Source organism: Oncorhynchus keta, chromosome 20 (genome assembly GCF_023373465.1).
Source record: "Oncorhynchus keta strain PuntledgeMale-10-30-2019 chromosome 20, Oket_V2, whole genome shotgun sequence".
In the NCBI taxonomy this organism is placed as follows: Eukaryota; Metazoa; Chordata; class Actinopteri; order Salmoniformes; family Salmonidae; genus Oncorhynchus; species Oncorhynchus keta.
Genome location: NC_068440.1, coordinates 7,661,786 through 7,679,888, shown reverse-complemented (window position 1 = coordinate 7,679,888; position 18,103 = coordinate 7,661,786). Strand labels below are relative to the sequence as shown.

The 18,103-nt window shown below is 43.5% G+C and overlaps 1 protein-coding gene and 1 long non-coding RNA gene across 3 annotated transcripts; both read right to left on the bottom strand.

Moving 5' to 3' along the window:
• Positions 1–1,400: 1,400 nt before the first annotated feature.
• Positions 1,401–11,613, bottom strand: LOC118399264 (protein shisa-7-like). Of its 2 annotated transcripts, XM_035795199.2 has the most exons (5): positions 8,008–11,613; positions 7,554–7,708; positions 7,159–7,224; positions 6,222–6,413; positions 1,401–5,699 (listed from the first exon to the last, which is right to left on the bottom strand). In XM_035795199.2, the coding sequence occupies exons 1-5, from the start codon at positions 8,739–8,741 to the stop codon at positions 4,843–4,845; spliced, it is 2,004 nt and encodes a 667-aa protein (XP_035651092.1). In that variant the 5' UTR covers positions 8,742–11,613; the 3' UTR covers positions 1,401–4,842. The 2 variants fall into 2 exon arrangements, with proteins under 2 accessions (XP_035651092.1, XP_035651093.1); XM_035795200.2 differs by lacking the exon at positions 7,159–7,224.
• Positions 11,614–11,671: 58 nt separating this feature from the next.
• LOC118399265 (uncharacterized) lies at positions 11,672–15,946 on the bottom strand. The gene is made up of 3 exons (XR_004828800.2): positions 15,587–15,946; positions 15,107–15,189; positions 11,672–11,829 (listed from the first exon to the last, which is right to left on the bottom strand). It is a non-coding gene; the product is annotated as an uncharacterized LOC118399265 (long non-coding RNA).
• Positions 15,947–18,103: the final 2,157 nt, after the last annotated feature.

The following is an 18,103-nucleotide window of genomic DNA, read 5'->3' as shown; positions in this document are numbered from 1 at the left end:
TCTTTGTTCCATTGTATAGTTTCTTCTTCTTTTTATTCAGTTTAGTCACATGATTTCTCAATTTGCAGTACGTTTGCCAATCGGTTGTGCAGGCAGACTTATTTTCCATTCCTTTTGCCTCCCCATCAATCCACGTGGATTTAACCGTTTTTGCAGACATTTTCTTCATGGGTGCAAGCTTATTAGTAACTGGAATAAGCTATTTCATTAATGTGTCAAGTGCAGCCCCTGGTTGCACCTCATTACACACCACAGGGCAAAAAATATTCTTTACATCAACAACATAGGAATCACAACAAAACATAATTCTTGTGTGACCACTGGAACTTTTCCTAGATATGGCTAGTATATTGTGATCACTACAGCCGAGGTATTTGGATACTGCTTTAAAGAGAATTTCTGCAGCATTAGTAAAGATTTGACTAATACATGTTGATGATATCATTCCTGTGCTGTTTTTAACTACGCTGGTAGGTTGACTGATAACCTGAGCCAGGTTGCAGGCACTAGTTACAGTTTGAAGCTTTTTCTTGAGTGGGCAGCTTGATGAAAGCCAGTCAATATTTAAATCACCCAGAAAATATACCTCTCTGTTGATATCGCATACATTATCAAGCATTTCACACATTATCCAGATACTGACTGTTAGCACTTGGTGGTCCATAGCAGCTTCCCACAAGAAAAAGAGCTTCCCACAAGAAAAGGCTTTAGGTGAGGCAGAGGAACCTGTAGCCATATTACTTCAAATGTATTTAACATGAGATCATCTCTAAGCTTTACAGGAATGTGGTTCTTGATATAAACAGCAGCACCTCCACCATTGGCATTTCTGTATTTTCTGTAGATTTTATAACCATGTATTGCTACCACTGTATCATCAAAGGTATTACCTAAGTGAGTTCAAAAGCACAATACATTTTTCATCCAAATGGCAGCCCCGCCACTTGATTTGCTATAATGCTGAGGGATTGGGCTGGAGAAGTGTAACCACTGTCAAATTCATGGAGATATGGATGCAAACTTTTACAGGCCATGAAATCAACATATTTTTAAGCAATACATGCTTGTTTAAAAAAAAGTCATTGATACAAAACACAGAGTACAACATTTGTATTTTTGGTTATGATGGGGTAAGTCAATTGTTGGCTGGTCAATTCATCTGATAAATTGTATTATTTAAGAAACAATAGATACATAAAATGAATAAAAAATTATGTTGAAAATGCATTCTCTCACGTGATTTCTGACCTAAATTCGGGACAAGTGAATGACAGTTTCCTATCCATAATTGATCAGTCAGTCCACCCATAAAACAATGAGCCAAAGTGATTTACATAGAATAATCACAATCATAATTTGTGTTGATCTGATGAACACCAATAACCCAGTGAAAGAAAACATTTGTAATTGTTGGGATTTTTATTATTGTTATTATCAATTGAACAGTATGATTCTACAAATGCGAGAATTCACCAATAACCAAAATAAGGGTTGCACGCTTGTGAGATCTTCACTTAATAGTCTTGGAAACAGATATGGGGTTTATCTATTAGATTAATCCCTATACATTTTTCTGAGGTAATAGAGTACACCCCTGCCTCATTGTCCCGCAATACAATTAGGGGCCAATAAAGCTATTTCATGTTTACTTCCACTTCCTTCTATCTGGAAAACCTCACGCCACTAAATGTCACCCCACGAGCCACACACCAAAACAACCATTTTATACCACAACCTCCCTCTTACCTCCACCCACACACACACCTGGAATCATTTCCTCAGACCACACACACACGCATGCAGGCACACACACACACACATTAATCAACAGTACATTTACAGGCACACAGATTAATGAGGGCGTACTCAACAAAAACATAATCACAACATCAGTATACCTCAAAGTACAATAAAAACATACATTTAAAATAACTGAATCTTCCTGTGACATAAATATGTTTTGCCTCTCTTCGTTTAAGTTTAACAAGATTCCAATTATGGAATCTGAAGTTCTTGCTGTAAAAATCATTGGACCATTCTAGTGCTATAATTGGTGATCCATAATCATGTTAGACAACAAGGCAAGTCACAATACATTCTCCAAACTATTCTAGCAAAATCCTCATTCTTTACAATAAATAGTAAAGATTCCGGTCACACAAATGTAATCTTATAATGAAATGCACAAATTTTCACAAAAAAATGTAAACAATGGAATTGTATAGCTTTTGCTCTACACCTTGAAATGTGAGAAAAGTAGATTTAGTTACATTTGCTTTGGTGAATGTCACTTTACAAGGACAGCTTTGATTGATGTCCTTTCTGATACTAGGCTTTTGAATCCAAAAAGCCAATATGAATAATAATATCATAGCTTTGGGTTTGAAATAGTTTGTGGATTCTCTGAGAAACACAAAATTGTCTTACTTGCCATATCCCAAGTCAGATCAAATGTGAGATTCAGTATTCCTGAAAATAAATTAAAATACCCACCCGGGCACACAAATACAGACGCATGTACATTACACATACACGCCATGACATCATAAGTCAGCACTATGACATCGCAAACACTGGCTTTGACATCTTCATGCGGCTTGTCTTTTCACTTTGATTGCATCTGCTTTTTAAAATTTTTAAATCAAGAATACAAAAAGGTTAAAATCCACTAGAAAGATGAATATTCAAAATCCAGGAAACATTGAGCTTCACAGAGAATAAATAATAATAAGGGAACTAATAATCATGGTGATGATGATAATAATAATCAAAGAGTAAATCTATAGTAATCATAATCATGACCATAAACACAAACACATATCATAGAGCTTTAAAAACATTGTCTGGCTGAAAGTAACACATTTTTGTCTTCATCCAGTCACAGTTAAAGGGGCGAGCCAAAATACTATACAAAGATTTTGTAAATACTATGGTCTCATTATCCCTTCAGTCAAAGTTGAGAGTTCAACCCTTTCAAAATTGGCCAAAAATGACCACATCTTCCATTTTATAATCTGTCAAACCCACAAAAAAATAAACTTTTGTAAATGTACAAAATACGACATTAGGTCCACCCCCGCCCCTGCAATGTAAAAAAGACAATAGTATGATGGCTTTTTGTCACACTCAATGTCAACCTCACGAGGGCACAAAGTAGCTTTGCAGCATTGACTCGGTTTTCTTCACACTTACAAAATGTGTCAGTCATTTCTGCAGTGTTGCACAAACCTTCTCCAATATTGACACAGAAAAAGCCAACATAGTACAGACCACAGACACACATAAAGAGTTTTCAGAATAGCCCTTGGTGTTGTGTCCATTGTCTTCTGTTCTCCCTTTCCCTCCATTCCTCCAAATATTGTGAACGGCTTGAGTTTCAGAAACAGTCATGTGGAATTCAGCGAAGTCGGAGTAGTGATTGGTATATTAACTACTAACAAATCGATGTTTTACCTCACGATCCTGGTAAACAGCTCAGAAAGGATTATCAATGGAGCAGGAGCTTGACTGGTCTTGGAGACTGTTTTAAGGGACAGACCCATGGGCAGGTATGGCTAAACAAAGCCCTTGCATTAGCCACGAGATAAATCCTCTGCATGGCAGTGTCCCTCAAAATGAACACATCTTCACTGAGCATTCATTCTCATGTGGTCAACCATTTTGTTTATTTTTTCCCCCTTTCAGGTGGTCTTTAACTCCTTAAAAAAACGTGACTGACATTGTGTATGGAATAACAGTGTCAAAGCATTTCTGTGTGACTATAAAACATAACTGGAATCAGCGCTCCACAGTTTGGAAACTGACCTCATTTGAGACTTGGGTCTCTATGGGAATGACAGCCATCACGTCGACCAGCCAGCCAATCAGGGTGCAAAGGTCATGCAGCAAAGTTATATTTGTGTCAAATCATGCTAATAATAACTGAAGAAATCCAGCCATAATCAAGAGGTTCAACCCTTACATGACCTTATACAAGACGTCTGCAGACTAAGTTATGGCTGTAGTGTGAGATTGTGGTAGCTAGCAACAGTACTCCAAATGTGTCTATTTTCAAGTCGTCCAATCAAAAATTAGGACAGTGACACTGGGCAACTCAAATGTCCACTCATTGTCAGCCATTAAGTCATCAGGCTATAGCTGTGTGATACCCCCCCAGAATACACATACTGTAACAGGGCTTTATTCCTTTACGAAAAACAACAATTTACAGTCTTGTATTTTTTTTTTTTACAAAAGTTAAACCGCCATCACATTGTTCTGCATTCCATCTGTGTCTGTTCCGATTCAAAGACAGTTTCGTTCTCTCTGTCAGAGCAACAAGAAACCCAATAACCATTTAATCCACTAGTAAAAGTCATCATGTGCTCGGATAATGTTTCAATAGCACAAAAAACTTAGTGAAATTGTTCCTTTTTTGCTCTATACATGGCCCTTTTTCTTTCTCCCTCCTCAACAATATGGTTGAATATTCTCTTTCCCAAGACTCACAATAACATGAATCAAATCAATAGGCTTCATTCAAAATTCCCTCTAATAATTCAATTTTCTCAAAGGTTTCTTTCTATCATTGCCCTTTTCTGTGTTTCCTGGCAACAGGTAACAATGGCATCCACTCTTCTCTCACATCTTTCATTCTTGTTGGGACGTAGTATCCCCGTCATATCCTTCTCTCTCTCTCATCAGCTTGCCCTTGCCTCTCTTGTTTCTTCTTCTATTCATCTATCTTTCCATCATGCCCCAATTGACCTTCTCTTCCTCTCCCTTTGCTTTCTGCGTGAATACGTTCAGCTTGAACATTCTCAACACGACCTTCATCTCTCCTTTACTGTTGGCTTTACTCTCTCACACGGTCACCTCGTTCTTACTAGCCGTCCTCAATGTCTGGCCCCCTCCTCCGCCACCAGGGATATATTGGAGCTGTTCGATGGTGTTCTGCCTCTTGGCGGCGAATGCCATCCTCCGCACGTTGTGGCCCCCGATGGTCCCCGCCCCGCTCCCTTGCCCTACCCCGGCCCCTGGTCCGTGTCCATGAGGGTCCCCCCAGCTTCCTACCGGGTGGCCCGCCACACTCATCTCCAGCTCGTGGCCCGATGTGGGGTGGGAGTTCATCTTGATCATGTGATGGCGGTCCAGCGAGGGTGTGACGCAGATGTTCTGCTGTGATTGGGCCTTGTGGCTGAGGCATCCCATTGTCGGGACGCCCATCCCCCCAAATTCCCCCATCCCGCTCATACCCACCATACCGCCTACCCCTGGCATGCCCATGCCCACCATCCTCTCCTCCAGACAGTCAGGCGAGACTAGGAGTCTCTCGTGGGACTTGCGAAGCGTCTGTGAGGTGGAGCTCTTGCTGGTGGTCATGGCCTTGTAGTACTGGTGCTGCTGGTTCTTGGAGAGTCTGGAGAGGGTGTTGCCCTCGCCAAGCGCTAGGAGCTGGTCCTGGGACATGACCCTCCGCGGGGCCTTGTCGAAGGCAGCCTGGTACCCCGACGACTGGGCTGGCAGAGGGTAGGGGTTGGGGGTGGATGTGGGCACGTGGATATGTGTCCGGGAGGAGTGGAGGGGGAGGGTACCCCTGGCTCCGAGAGTGTAGTCACCGCCCCAGTGGAGGTGGTGCTGGGAGGAGTGGAACGACAGAGGGGCGTTGTTAGGTCGTCGCTTCGATGAGTAGTAGCCAGAGTAGTCCTCCAAATCTTTCTCTGTTTTTTTTGAGGGAGGGGGTTTGAGTTTTTAAAGAAAGTTGATGAAAGAAACAAATGTAGAAATAACAGTTAGTGAAATTCATTCATTATCGGGTGAAACAAAGTCCTCGTCCTAAGAAGTCTTTCATCTTTAAAGACTTTCCCTGGACTGAGCTCCTTGAAAGCAAACTGAAATGTGACCATTAGCCAACCGTTGGTTCCTCTCTCTCTCTCTCTCTCTCTCTCTCTATGTATTCTACAATCCACCTATACATCCTCCCTATTACATAGTTTTTCTGGGGCACCTACTCTGAACGAACAAGCTTTTATCAACTCCCATTCTATAGACTAACAGCCTACATTAAAGGCACAACAAAAGGGAATACGTCTGACACACACCGTCGGCCGGCTGCATCTCGCCTATCATTGCTTCTTCCACACACATATCTCTGGAGCTCTCTCTCTAACAATCTCCCCCCCCCAACAGCGGCTGCCACCCAGACCTCACTCCAGCCCCTCCCCCACTGCTCCCCTCCTCACCGAGCCTCTTCAGGGAGCTGTAGCGGCTGATCTCAGGTTTCATGGCCGCCTCGTAGGAGGGGGGAAGCTGGGCCAGGTTGTGGAAGGAGTGCGAGAAAGGGGGTTGCGGGTGCAGGCCGGAGCTGCTGTGCTTGCCGGTGAGGAGGGTCCCCGTGGAGGCCAGCTGGGCGTTGTTCATGCGGGGCACGCGCTCTGGAGGAGGAAGAGGAAGACATTTTCAAAGACCCGACACACACGGGAGCATTAATCAGGGCCCTAACACACAGGGATACATTTAGAATGACCTAGCACGTTTATTAACATAATATATACCGTATGAGTACGTTTATAAGGACCTAATATACACACATATATATTTATAAGGACCTAACACCTATATGGTGGGTAGCTACATTTATAACGGGCCAACATGTATTTAAAATTAACTTAAAGGTACATATACATTGACGAAACGTGCCAATTCCTTACAAATTACTAGTCTTAGAGAATTGCTGCCATTTGTCATTTGTACATTTTCAAGTCATTCTAAGGCGACTAGTATGAGGTAACGTATAAAACAAGCCAATATGATTGTCTGACACTTTGGCCATTGACCATGTACAATAATGGGCAATAACAGCCAAGAATATCTTTATAACCACTGAGGGAGCACACGGGAGACATTGACCACTGTGGAGTAACACGTGCAGGCTTCAGGTCACTGACTTCACTCAAGCCAAGGCCCATAGTGTAAGTAAGCACACTTACACCACAAACGGATACAGTATGTATACAGCGCATACTGAGACACTTACAAGGGAGACGCACACACAGGGTTAAGGAAACAGTGACTGTGCTGAGGGGAAAAACACCCGATGGGACATGTACAACACCAGACAGACGGGTCACGAGGCCAACTCACACACCCCCGCCGCCTGTGTCAGCTAGTTAGGCTTACCCTTAGCAGCCGAGCGTTTGGGACTGGAACCAGACACCTGGATAAAATTGTGGTGCAAGTTGCCAACTGCAAGAGAGCACAGCGAACACTGACGGTACAGCCACTCGTGCGTGTACGCGTGAATCATGAGCATTGTTTGCGTGTGTGGTGGAGTGTGTGCAGTGGGGTTACGTGAGCGTGTTTAGAGTGCAAGCATTGTTGAGCGCGACTCCATACAGTCAGCGTTACCAGGCTACTGCGTCCACCTCCGCTGTCCGCGATCATCACTGTAAGGGTTCGTGTGCATCTGAAAACAGGCTATTACTGTGTTATTACAATGTAATAACAGCGTTAGTGTCATGACACTAACATTGCTATGACAGTGTTGTCCAAATGCGTTCTGTTGCGTCACTCACTGCGGTTGTCTTTGCTCTGGAGCACCGGGGTGTAGAGGCCCTTGGGGGGACGACCGAGGCCGTCTCCTACGGTGGCGTTGGTCAGGACGCTGCTGTCGTTCCTCTCCCCCTGTTGGACCGGGCTGGCCTGGCTGCGTAGGATGTCCACCAGGGCTCTGGGAGAAGGAGGAGAGAAGGGGAGGGGAGCGGGAAAAAATCATGGACAAGGGCGAGAGAGTAGAACAAACTACTTTCCGTTCAAAAGTAGAGCATTCGACTTAGCTGGCCACCAACGTAAATGTGCTACTTGTTCATTGATCGTGGTTCAGTTTCATCACCCCTGTGGCTTGTGGCCTCAATGGATTTAAAAAAAGACTAAAACCCACTGACAGACCCACATACACCCACACGGCCATTTATTCAGACAGTGTTTACTGGTCGTTTGCTCAAAGACAATTCTCCGTTCCTTTCTCACCTGGGCATGTTGATGTCTCTGTTCCGGGGTCGTCGGGACATCTTGTGGAAGGCCACCTTGATGCCCACGGCCACCACCAGGGTGACGGAGATCACCCCTCCGATCACGTACGCCGTGCTGTTGCTCTGCTGCTGCAGCTGCTCCGAGTCTGGGTCACCCCGGTTCCCCGACAGCGGGGGGTTCGTCTGCGGTGTGTCGAGCCAACCGGGCGAGTTGTAGTTGTTGCACGACTCCTGGTCCAAGCGGCTACGCTGGTGATCACAACAGTAGCGGTAGTGGCAGGTGCCGCAGCAGTAGATGTAGGTGCCCTTGGAGCAGTTGAAAGTGCTGTCTAACTGGCCCATGACGTCGTAGTAGGCCCGACACACGTCCACATCCACCAGGCGCCGGGGGGGCGGAGCCACCTGGGCAGCACCCAGAGGGGGCTTGAGGGCGTCCGCCGCCGTCATGTTCTGAGGGAGCTTGATCTGAGGGAGGGGCTTGGGGAGCGTTTCGGGTTCTTTCGGCTCGCCGTCGTGAGCGTCCTCCATCTCAGCCGCTTTGGGCGCCACCTTCGCCCCCCCCGGGGGCGGCGGCATCGGTTTGTTCCCAAAGCCGGTGAGGAGGAACAGGGTGCTGCCGCCGTTGGATGAGCGGCGCTCTGTGGTGATGGTGACGGTGGAAAGGACGAGGCCGGACACAAGGGAAAATATGAGGGAGTTGCTGAACATCCTTCTGTAGGTTCTTGGCCTCATTTTTCAACGTTTCAGCGTTTCTGAGCCAAAGTTTTATTTTTTAAAGGCCCCCGCCGGGTGTTCAAATATCGAGGTCCTCTTCCAAGAGGGAAAGTGTCTTTGAATTTCACTGGCGTGTAAGTCTAAAAAATATAAAAAGCTTCTACTCAAAAGGTTTCAATTGGAATACGATGAACTAATCCTTTGTTGCTGCTTCCGTGTACAGAACACACACTAGGGTGGGTGTTTTTACGTTGTTTAAAAGTGATTTTTGTTTTTGCTTGTTCAAGCAATGCGTGTGGCGTGTAACTTGTATGTATTTATGTAAACATCTCTCTCAAGCTGTCAATACAAATCTATTCTCGTTCGTAAGCAGCTCATGTAAACGTTAAGGTTTTATATATTCCTATATTTCTACGTTCTAGACCTTAGCATGTACTGGCCTATATTATGGCTATACTTGTGAAAAGGACCATTTGAAGTTTGTCTCGACAACTTCAACTTAGCACACAAAAACAAAATAGATGAGGAGGATGCTGGAAAATGTATATATTGTAAACATCAGTCAATAAAGTGTTATTTAATGGAATGGTAAGAGTAATGATAATGTTTGTGGTCTCTACTGTGCAGACCTCACTAAAATGGCAAGTGTGGGTTGTCTTTCTTTATGAGAGGCAGTATTATCTTGTAAACAAAATCAATGTGTAAACGTTTCGTACCCGTCGGACTCTTTTGAACTGTCCTACGAAGTTATGGATAAGGTAGCAAGCGAATCCTATTTGAAGGGCAGGTGTAGTCTGTAAACATTAAGGGTTGCATGTAAACTTCATTTTCTTTATTTGAGTACTTTTCCACCTATGCTTAATTATATTATCACTTGGAATTGGCACTTCCGTTTTCTGCGTTTGACCCGCAAATCTTAATGTAAAACTTTGTGTGAATTGTAAACAATGGTGTTGGCAGCTTTAGGTGCCTCTAATTCCCCATGTCCATACATGTGCTCGAACAGATTGGTTTATTATCAGTATTAACTTGATAGTGTCATTCTGCACTGAATGTTCTATTTGTTCACAAACTTTCAATATTGAGAGAAAGGAAATAGAGGTGGGGTGGTCAATTGAGGAAATATCCTTCAGAGAGACTTGGGATTCTACATTTCGGACTTAAATGCAGTGGTTGGAAAAGCCACACACACACAAAAAAAGTTTGCGCTTTGAGAAAAGGACCAATCACAAAAGCTTGTCAACAAGGTCCGGTGAAAATGGGTACTGAAGAAATGTACCAAGCAGCATATATAGTTGAGACAAACTGGGACCACACAATTCACGCCTAACTTAGTGAGAAAGGGAAAACTAAGATGTAACACAGCGAGTGATGGACCAAATGAATAAAGGCAGCCAGAGATAGTAATTTCTGTTTGTTGGTGAATTAGGAAAAGGTGAGAGAGGGAAGAAGGGACTGGTGAATGGGAGGTGGAGGGACGAAAGGAGGCTAAGGATCTATGTGCGTTTGATCCCCTTGCGGGAGTGTCTCTGCTCTGAGTTTAACTCGGCCCAACAGAATAGAACGAAGGTGGGCTTGGGCCCGGTTCTGGCAGGACAGCGCGGCTCCGCCCACAGAACAGACATGAAAATGTCTGGATTCATTGGTTCAATGCAGAATATGTGGAGAAAATGTACACTATGATATGGTCCCTTTACAGCCTAACCTAACCTGGGCTGATGACTACAGATACATGGTCATTGGGACCTAAACGGAAAAAGTAGAACAATCTAATATGAATAGCTTTCTAAGCTATTTTCTTCTGAAAATGAATGATGGGAAATGGTATCCTAGTGTCATATAAGCTCTTCACTGTATCCCTGGATGTTTGAGCGCGCCTATATTTGAAAGTGACTATACGAGATGTTGTTGATGCAAAGAAGTGTTAAAACAGGGTAAGATGGTAGATGTAAATGTTGGGTCATAGTATGGCTGGTGTGATACGGCTTTATGTGTTGAAGTGTTATCTCCTTTGACAGACACCATCAATACACTGAGGGGGGCTGTGTTGCATGTTTGGAGAGGAAGAAACGAGGGTTTGAATATCATCCGGGTTAAAAGGAAACTGAGGATTTTCAGATGGTTAAATGTGGTGTGCCTACATGTGCTGTATGCGAGAATGCTAGAGGGAAGCTGAGAGAGAGAAGAAGAAGAAGAAAAATGTGAGGTATATAATTGAGGGAGATGAGCAAAGTAGCGACAAAATAGCAGCGAGGTCAATGTATCACGTTATATGTGACCTGTCTTGCCCTTCAGTCAGTCAACGCCTAGTTCGATTGATCGATCTGGGGCCGAGCTTTCAGAGCCTGAGCAAGTTTGTGAGTTATCACTGCTTACCACTCTCCAACTAATGTACTACAAACAAATACAGGTCACCATTAAAGATTAGTTGAATGAACCAATAATGCACTATTCATCCAAATCTGAAAGATTTTAGGAGCAGAAAATTATATATATTTTTTTAACTGACGAAGGACAGTAAATGTACATTTAACTACAGGCATTAGGCTAACTCTCCACAATGTGGTTCTAACTACTTTTTGATTGATAGAATGTTATAACTTTATGTACGCTTTGAGCTTCAATGCAATTTTGACGTAAAAAGGATATGAAATGTGTATTTTATGTGTTAGGGAGACAAAATAAAAAAACGACTATTCTGATATTGAATCTGAACGCTGTGTGAACTCAAGGTAACACTAAGTGAAACATGAGGTATGAATGGTAAGCGTGACTTTGGTAGCTTCGTTGTTGTCGTTCTTTTTCTTTTTTCTTGCACAGTTCGTATGGCACTGGTTTAGGTCTCGCTCGAAACAAAACGGGGGAAGAAAGAAAAACAGCCAGTGCAAATTAAGGTCCAAAATCCCCCCCACCCCACCCCACCCCCCCACAAAAAAAAGAAAATACTGAGAAAATAAAAAATGGATGTAGAAAGTCCGTTGTAATTAGCAAACAGCCTCTGGATCTAAAGAGGGGGGGGGGACGTCCCCTTAGTTGTTCCACCTGGCCAAGACAGTGATGATGACGTAATCCAGGTTTTCTTCAAACTTCTACGTCTTTACTTATTCTAAATTGACAGTGCAAAAAGAAGAAGACAGCATGTTGATCAATGGATGACCTTTTCCTCGTCCACAGTTTAGCCATCGTGTTTCTATTCTAGGAGAGTTTAGGTACAAGACGTAAACTGAGTGTGCAAAACATTAAGGACACCTGCTTTTTCCATGACATAGACTGACCAGGTGAATCCAGGTGAAAGCTATGATCCCTTATTGATGTCACTTGTTAAATCCACTTTAAAAAAATCAGTGTAGATGAAGGGGGGGAGACAGGTTAAAGAAGGATTTTTAAGTCATGGATTGTGTACGTGTGCCATTCAGAGGGTGAATGTGAAAGACAAAATATTTAAGTGCCTATGAAAGGGGTATGGTAGGTGCCAGGCGCTGCTGGGTTTTTCATGTTCAACCGTTTCCTGTGTGTATCAAGAATGGTCCACCACCCAAAGGACATCCAGCCAATTTGACACAACTGTGGGAAGCATTGGAGTCAACATGGGCCAGCATCACTGTGGAACGCTTTTGACCATCATCAAGGACAACAACCACCCGAGCCACTGCCTGTTCACCCCGCTATCATCCAGAAGGCGAGGTCAGTACAGGTGCATCAAAGCTGGGACCGAGAGACTGAAAAACAGCTTCTATCTCAAGGCCATCAGACTGTTAAACAGCCACCACTAACATTGAGTGGCTGCTGCCAACACACTGACACTGACTCAACTCCAGCCACTTTAATAATGGGAATTGATGGGAAATGATGTAAATATATCACTAGCCACTTTAAACAATGCTACCTTATATAATGTTACTTACCCTACATTATTCATCTCATATGCATACGTATATACTGTACTCTATATCATCGACTGCATCCTTATGTAATACATGTATCACTAGCCACTTTAACTATGCCACTTTGTTTACATACCCATCTCATATGTATATACTGTACTCGACACCATCTACTGTATCTTGCCTATGCTGCTCTGTACCATCACTCATTCATATATCCTTATGTACATATTCTTTATCCCCTTACACTGTGTATAAGACAGTAGTTTTGGAATTGTTAGTTAGATTACTTGTTGGTTATTACTGCATTGTCGGAACTAGAAGCACAAGCATTTCGCTACACTCGCATTAACATCTGCTAACCATGTGTATGTGACAAATACAATTTGATTTGATTTGACACCTTGTAGAGTCCATGCCCATACAAAATTAGGCTGTTCTGAGGGCAAAAGTGGGGGGGTACAACTCAATATTAGGAAGGTGTCCTTAATGTTTTGCACTTAACAAGCATGCATGATTACTCCTACATAAACAGTTGGCTAATGACTGGTATAAGCAGTAATTAACAAGTGCATACATTCACTCTGTTTGGCTGAATCGATTCATATTTCAGATTGGGTGATATCCACGGTGTAAAAATGACAATGCATGTTGCATTCATTTAAAAGCAACGATTTAATTGAATCTAATCATCATACGGTCAGCAAATCTGTAACATGAAGCACAATTCGGAAAAGCTCATCCTTTCACACCAGACCTTGAATGTCACAGTCATAGACTCCCGAGGACTACAGTCTCCTATAGTCCTTCGTTAGGTAAGGACCTGCACGATCACACTACGTTAACATCAACTTCGAGAGAATAGACATGTTTTGACTTCAACAACAAAAAAAACAGCTAGATGGGACATGGTGATGAGACACACCATATGGACAGTACTGACACCGAGAGACGAGTGTCAGGGGAGAAGAGTAGGTCTCATAGTGAAGACTGGGCCTCCAGAGGAGAGAAAGGAGGGGAGAAGCCACAGATGTGAGCAGAGTGGGGGGTTGCCCGGAATGGGAGTATCCTTCCGAAATGGGAGGGGGCAAATCTGGGTTGGAGGCCCGAACAGTGGAGTCTCTTGTGCTGAAAAGTTAAGGGTGCCTTTAAAATCACTGACTGCCCTGGGGGGTCCATTTGCATTCCGTTTCCTGGATGCAGCAATTAAGAAGGTATTGACAACAGCTGATCTCCTCTAATGTGATGCTTTCTAGGCAGACCCATCGGTTTCGACAGACACACCACTCGGCCTGGCCACAAATATGGAGATGTTATGAGTCTGTTCGGCTCCATATGGAACAGAGAATTCCGAACATGTACGCTGTCTGAGCATCTGCATATGCCTGGCCCCTACCGCGAGCACACAGGTCTTAAAGAGACAGCGCACATGCTGGCACACAGCGTGTTAGCGCTACACCGACCCCCACCTCCCTCCCGCTCTCTCTCTCTCTGCCAGTGAGTGGGCTGGAGCAGGCTCTCTCAGAATAGCACTGCAGCATCGAACGAGAGGAAGAGTGAGAGAGGGAACGAAAGGGAAGGAGCAACACCGTCCTCCACCTCCCATATCAACACATATCCGTCTATCCATTGTCTTATCGATGCCCTCCGTTGTGCAATGGGCTTTGTGTCACCTCTCCTCCTTTCCCAAGGATCTCTCCATTTCGCTCTCCTCCCATGCGGCTCAGTGTCAGATGTTTGTCCACCCCACCGCTCCTCTTGTTCGTCCACCCTACCCCACCTTTTCTCCCCATCTCTCTCTGGACTGAGGCATGCTGGTTCAAAAGGTAGTGCACTAGGACAGTGAGCAACAGCGCCCTTTGTAATTAGGTGTCAGCGTGCATAGGCCTCCGAAGAAGAGGCATCATGAATTATGGAAGCAACTTAATTACTGTAGACCCATTACCGACTCCCTTGATAAGTTAACGATGAATTACCTTTAATACTGGGAAACGCTGTAGTATTTTGGACCATTATTGAACTATTGTGGCTGTTTCTTAATGTGCCATATCATGTAGCATTCATTGAGCTTAGTCTATAGGCTCTTTGTGGGAGATTATATATCGATAAGCCTCCCGCGGCTGAGTTTTTGGGCAGCAAACAGGTGCCTCTACGTGACAATGTTATCAAAGCAAAACCATATCCATACACATTGAAGTTAGGCAGGCTTGCTGGCCATGAGCATGATGGCACGGTTGGTGTGTCGACATTTGCATTGATGTGGCGTTGCTCATGTCGGGAACAAGTCATACAGTCATTGTGTGCCTAGGCCAATTCACACACTTCCATTTTCTATTGCTGCTAGATGACTTCGTTTGTGGGGGGGAAACGGACAAGATAGACACAAAATGGGAGGGTAGTTATCGTGGTCGAGGCGCAAAGAGCGAGACCTGTTCACGTGCGCGTTTCGTTAGGCAACGTTGCAGCACTAAACAGAAACAAAATGAAGGAACGACTTACCTGCGTGTCGCTGATTGTATTCAAAGGGCAATAAGATGATGGTCCATTTTTAGATGCGGTCGTCAGGCCCGTCACCATGTCTCCTTGAAATTAAACAAGGAGGGAAAATATTGTAGCACATCAATTGTTGCCAATACAATAATTCCAATATAAATTGAGTAAAAAATGGCCCTACACTATGCCACATCACAACGAAAGCCCATAGATTGGAGTTCACACGCGGATGCGCTGGTCTCTTCCAAATATTAAATAACTACCCCAAAATTGTGTGTGTGTCATATGGTCAAAAATAATTGTTAGAAAAATATAAAAATCAGCACTCAATTAATAATTAACTTCCATCCTAAATTGAGAGAGTCGTGTTTATCTATCCACTCGAATGAGGCTGTGGAAATCCGTTTTCAAGCTTTTGAAGTTATGCAAACAGGAGAACATTAATCAGATTTTGTTCATTAAAAAGTGTTCAAAAGGTAGCTTTACCGGATGTATAGTAGTCCATTCACCAACATTGGATCTTAATTGTGATTCCCGGAAAATAACTGATCATGCCTACATTTTCCATTGTAATTCCAGGTGAGGATGAAATGAATTTGTCTCGAATGACATGTTTCTCTCCGAATAGACATAGAAAATCGCACAATAATAAAACATTTTTTTTTAAACGAGGGGGAGGTCGTCTAACTAAATTATATCAGAACATATATTTTCAATCACATATTGCTATTTCCTTTTAGCGGCGACTATAATCCTCACTGCGCTCCCCCCTTTGCTATAGAGGTTCCACCGCGTTGATGAAATTCATAAAAAGTAATTGCTTTCACAAAGGTCCGCCACACTCGATGCTCACTCATTGATAGGACAATATGGTAGGCCTACTTGTTCACGTTTCCATTTGTTAAATGAGCAAAAGTATCTACCAATCGGTGACACGCTTTATTCCCAATGAGCTATCTCTTTCGCGGAAACATTGGTTTACAAACGGGGATGGAATGGAATGGTTTAAACGCATGCACCAGGAGCGAACACGCATACGCCTTCAAAAAAGCAAAATGTTTCTGTTCTATGTAAACAACAAAGCTCACTGCAAATAACAGTGGAATGCAAACATCTAAAACACTAGCAAAGTGATGGTGGACAATTGACACTGCTTTACAGCGTTTCATGGGTAAATAGATAGAGAGGGAAGAGTCTAGGATAATGCAGTGTCATTAGTTGCCTTGACAACAATGTCCATGTATTTCAGCTAATTATGAATTTGATGGAAATTAGTAGATGCTTGTTTCCTTCGTCCCAGTCACTGCCCCATTCACTAAATGACGTCATCACAAGAAAAAAGGAAATATGCAAATATATAAAATAAAAAAACTTAAATTCGTTGCACAAACTGTTCCCAAATCCTCTCAGGCATGCCTTCCCTCAGTGACAGATACATTACAGTACACTGTAGGCTACATAAAATAGAACCGAACAGAGCAGAATAGAAAATAATATGCATCAAACTCTACCATAAAGTCCACCATTGGTGGAAGCATTATTATGTGACAGGGGCAGCAATATTGATTAGTGTAGCAGAACAGAGGCACACTGAAGGACTGTATGGGGTCTGTGGCCCCACAGATGGTCTTCTATAACTTGGTACACGGTGGCCCTTAGAGCCACGGTTAGACAACTGTCCAAATCATCACTTCTCACCAGTGATTACTCTGAACGTCAATATATCAATGAATTAACCAAACACATGATCAATATTGTCTCCAGGAGGCTAACAAACATGGCAATAGTCATTTTAACCTCAAAGGTAAGTGCTGACCGGACGCTTCGCAAATGAAAACTCTGAAATTGCATCTGAATGAAATGTCCAGAGACTCACATTTCACTCCATAATAGCCATTTGAGGACAGGCTAAAAGAGAACCCTTGTGAACCAGCCACAGGAAATACTCCCCCCTGAACAGGAAATGGAGAATTCTCAGGGGTATCTATAGTCAATGGGTAAGTCCACCCACATGAAGTAGACAGGGTGTCCGGTGTTGCGGGACTGCACCTCGCAATGACAATGTGTAGACTTTGGGCAATTTCTTAATATGTGTTGTCTGGTAGTCTTAGATCCAAAGAAAGAGAAATGTTCGGCAAGTCCATGAGGGCATTACAAGCCTGTTGGTGGCTACGCCAAAACATACTGATATAATGAGTATGTTGGTCAAAAAGGTATTGTAATGGAAGATAATAATGGCTTACCTATTATTCAAGGGGCTTTGGCCCCATCCCCTTTTATGGCATAACTACAAAGCATATGGATGTATACAGTATATTTTTCGTATCTTTATTTCACTAGGCAAGTCAGTTAAAGAACACATTCTTATTTACAATGACGGCCTAGGAACAGTGGGTTAACTGACTTGCTCAGGGGCAGAACATATTTTATTTACCTTGTCAGCTTGGGGATTCAATCTAGCAACTATTTTGATTACAGGTCCAATGCTCTAAACCACTAGGCTACCTGCAGCCCCAATATGAACTGTTGAACAAATTAGCATTCGAGGATCAAATCTGGGTCACATGACGACAGCGATAACGACAAGCTCCCAGATGTGACGTGCGTGTGTGTGCGCACGTGGGAGAAAGTTAAGGCATGAGGAGCCTTTCCTCGCCATTTGCGTCACTTCCTCCATTCCATGTCTTGAGGGGCAAAAGAGAAGCATTGTCGCAATCGCTATGCAGGCCTCAGTAGTAGACCTGCCAGACCTCTACTCAGTCAACAGTGCAGGATGACTCAAAGTGTCCTCTGGCCAGGATGGAGTCGGTGTGCGTCACAAACACACACACACACACTTTGACACACAGCACCTTCAGATACACAGGGCCAAGCACCTCTGGCTCCCAAACATCTCTAGTCGGTAGTCCATGACCAGGTGAAATAGTTTCATCAAGTAGCATACGCAGAGCCAGTCTCCCGAGAGAGCCTCAGCGGCCATCTTGTTGTTGAACACATTAGCAA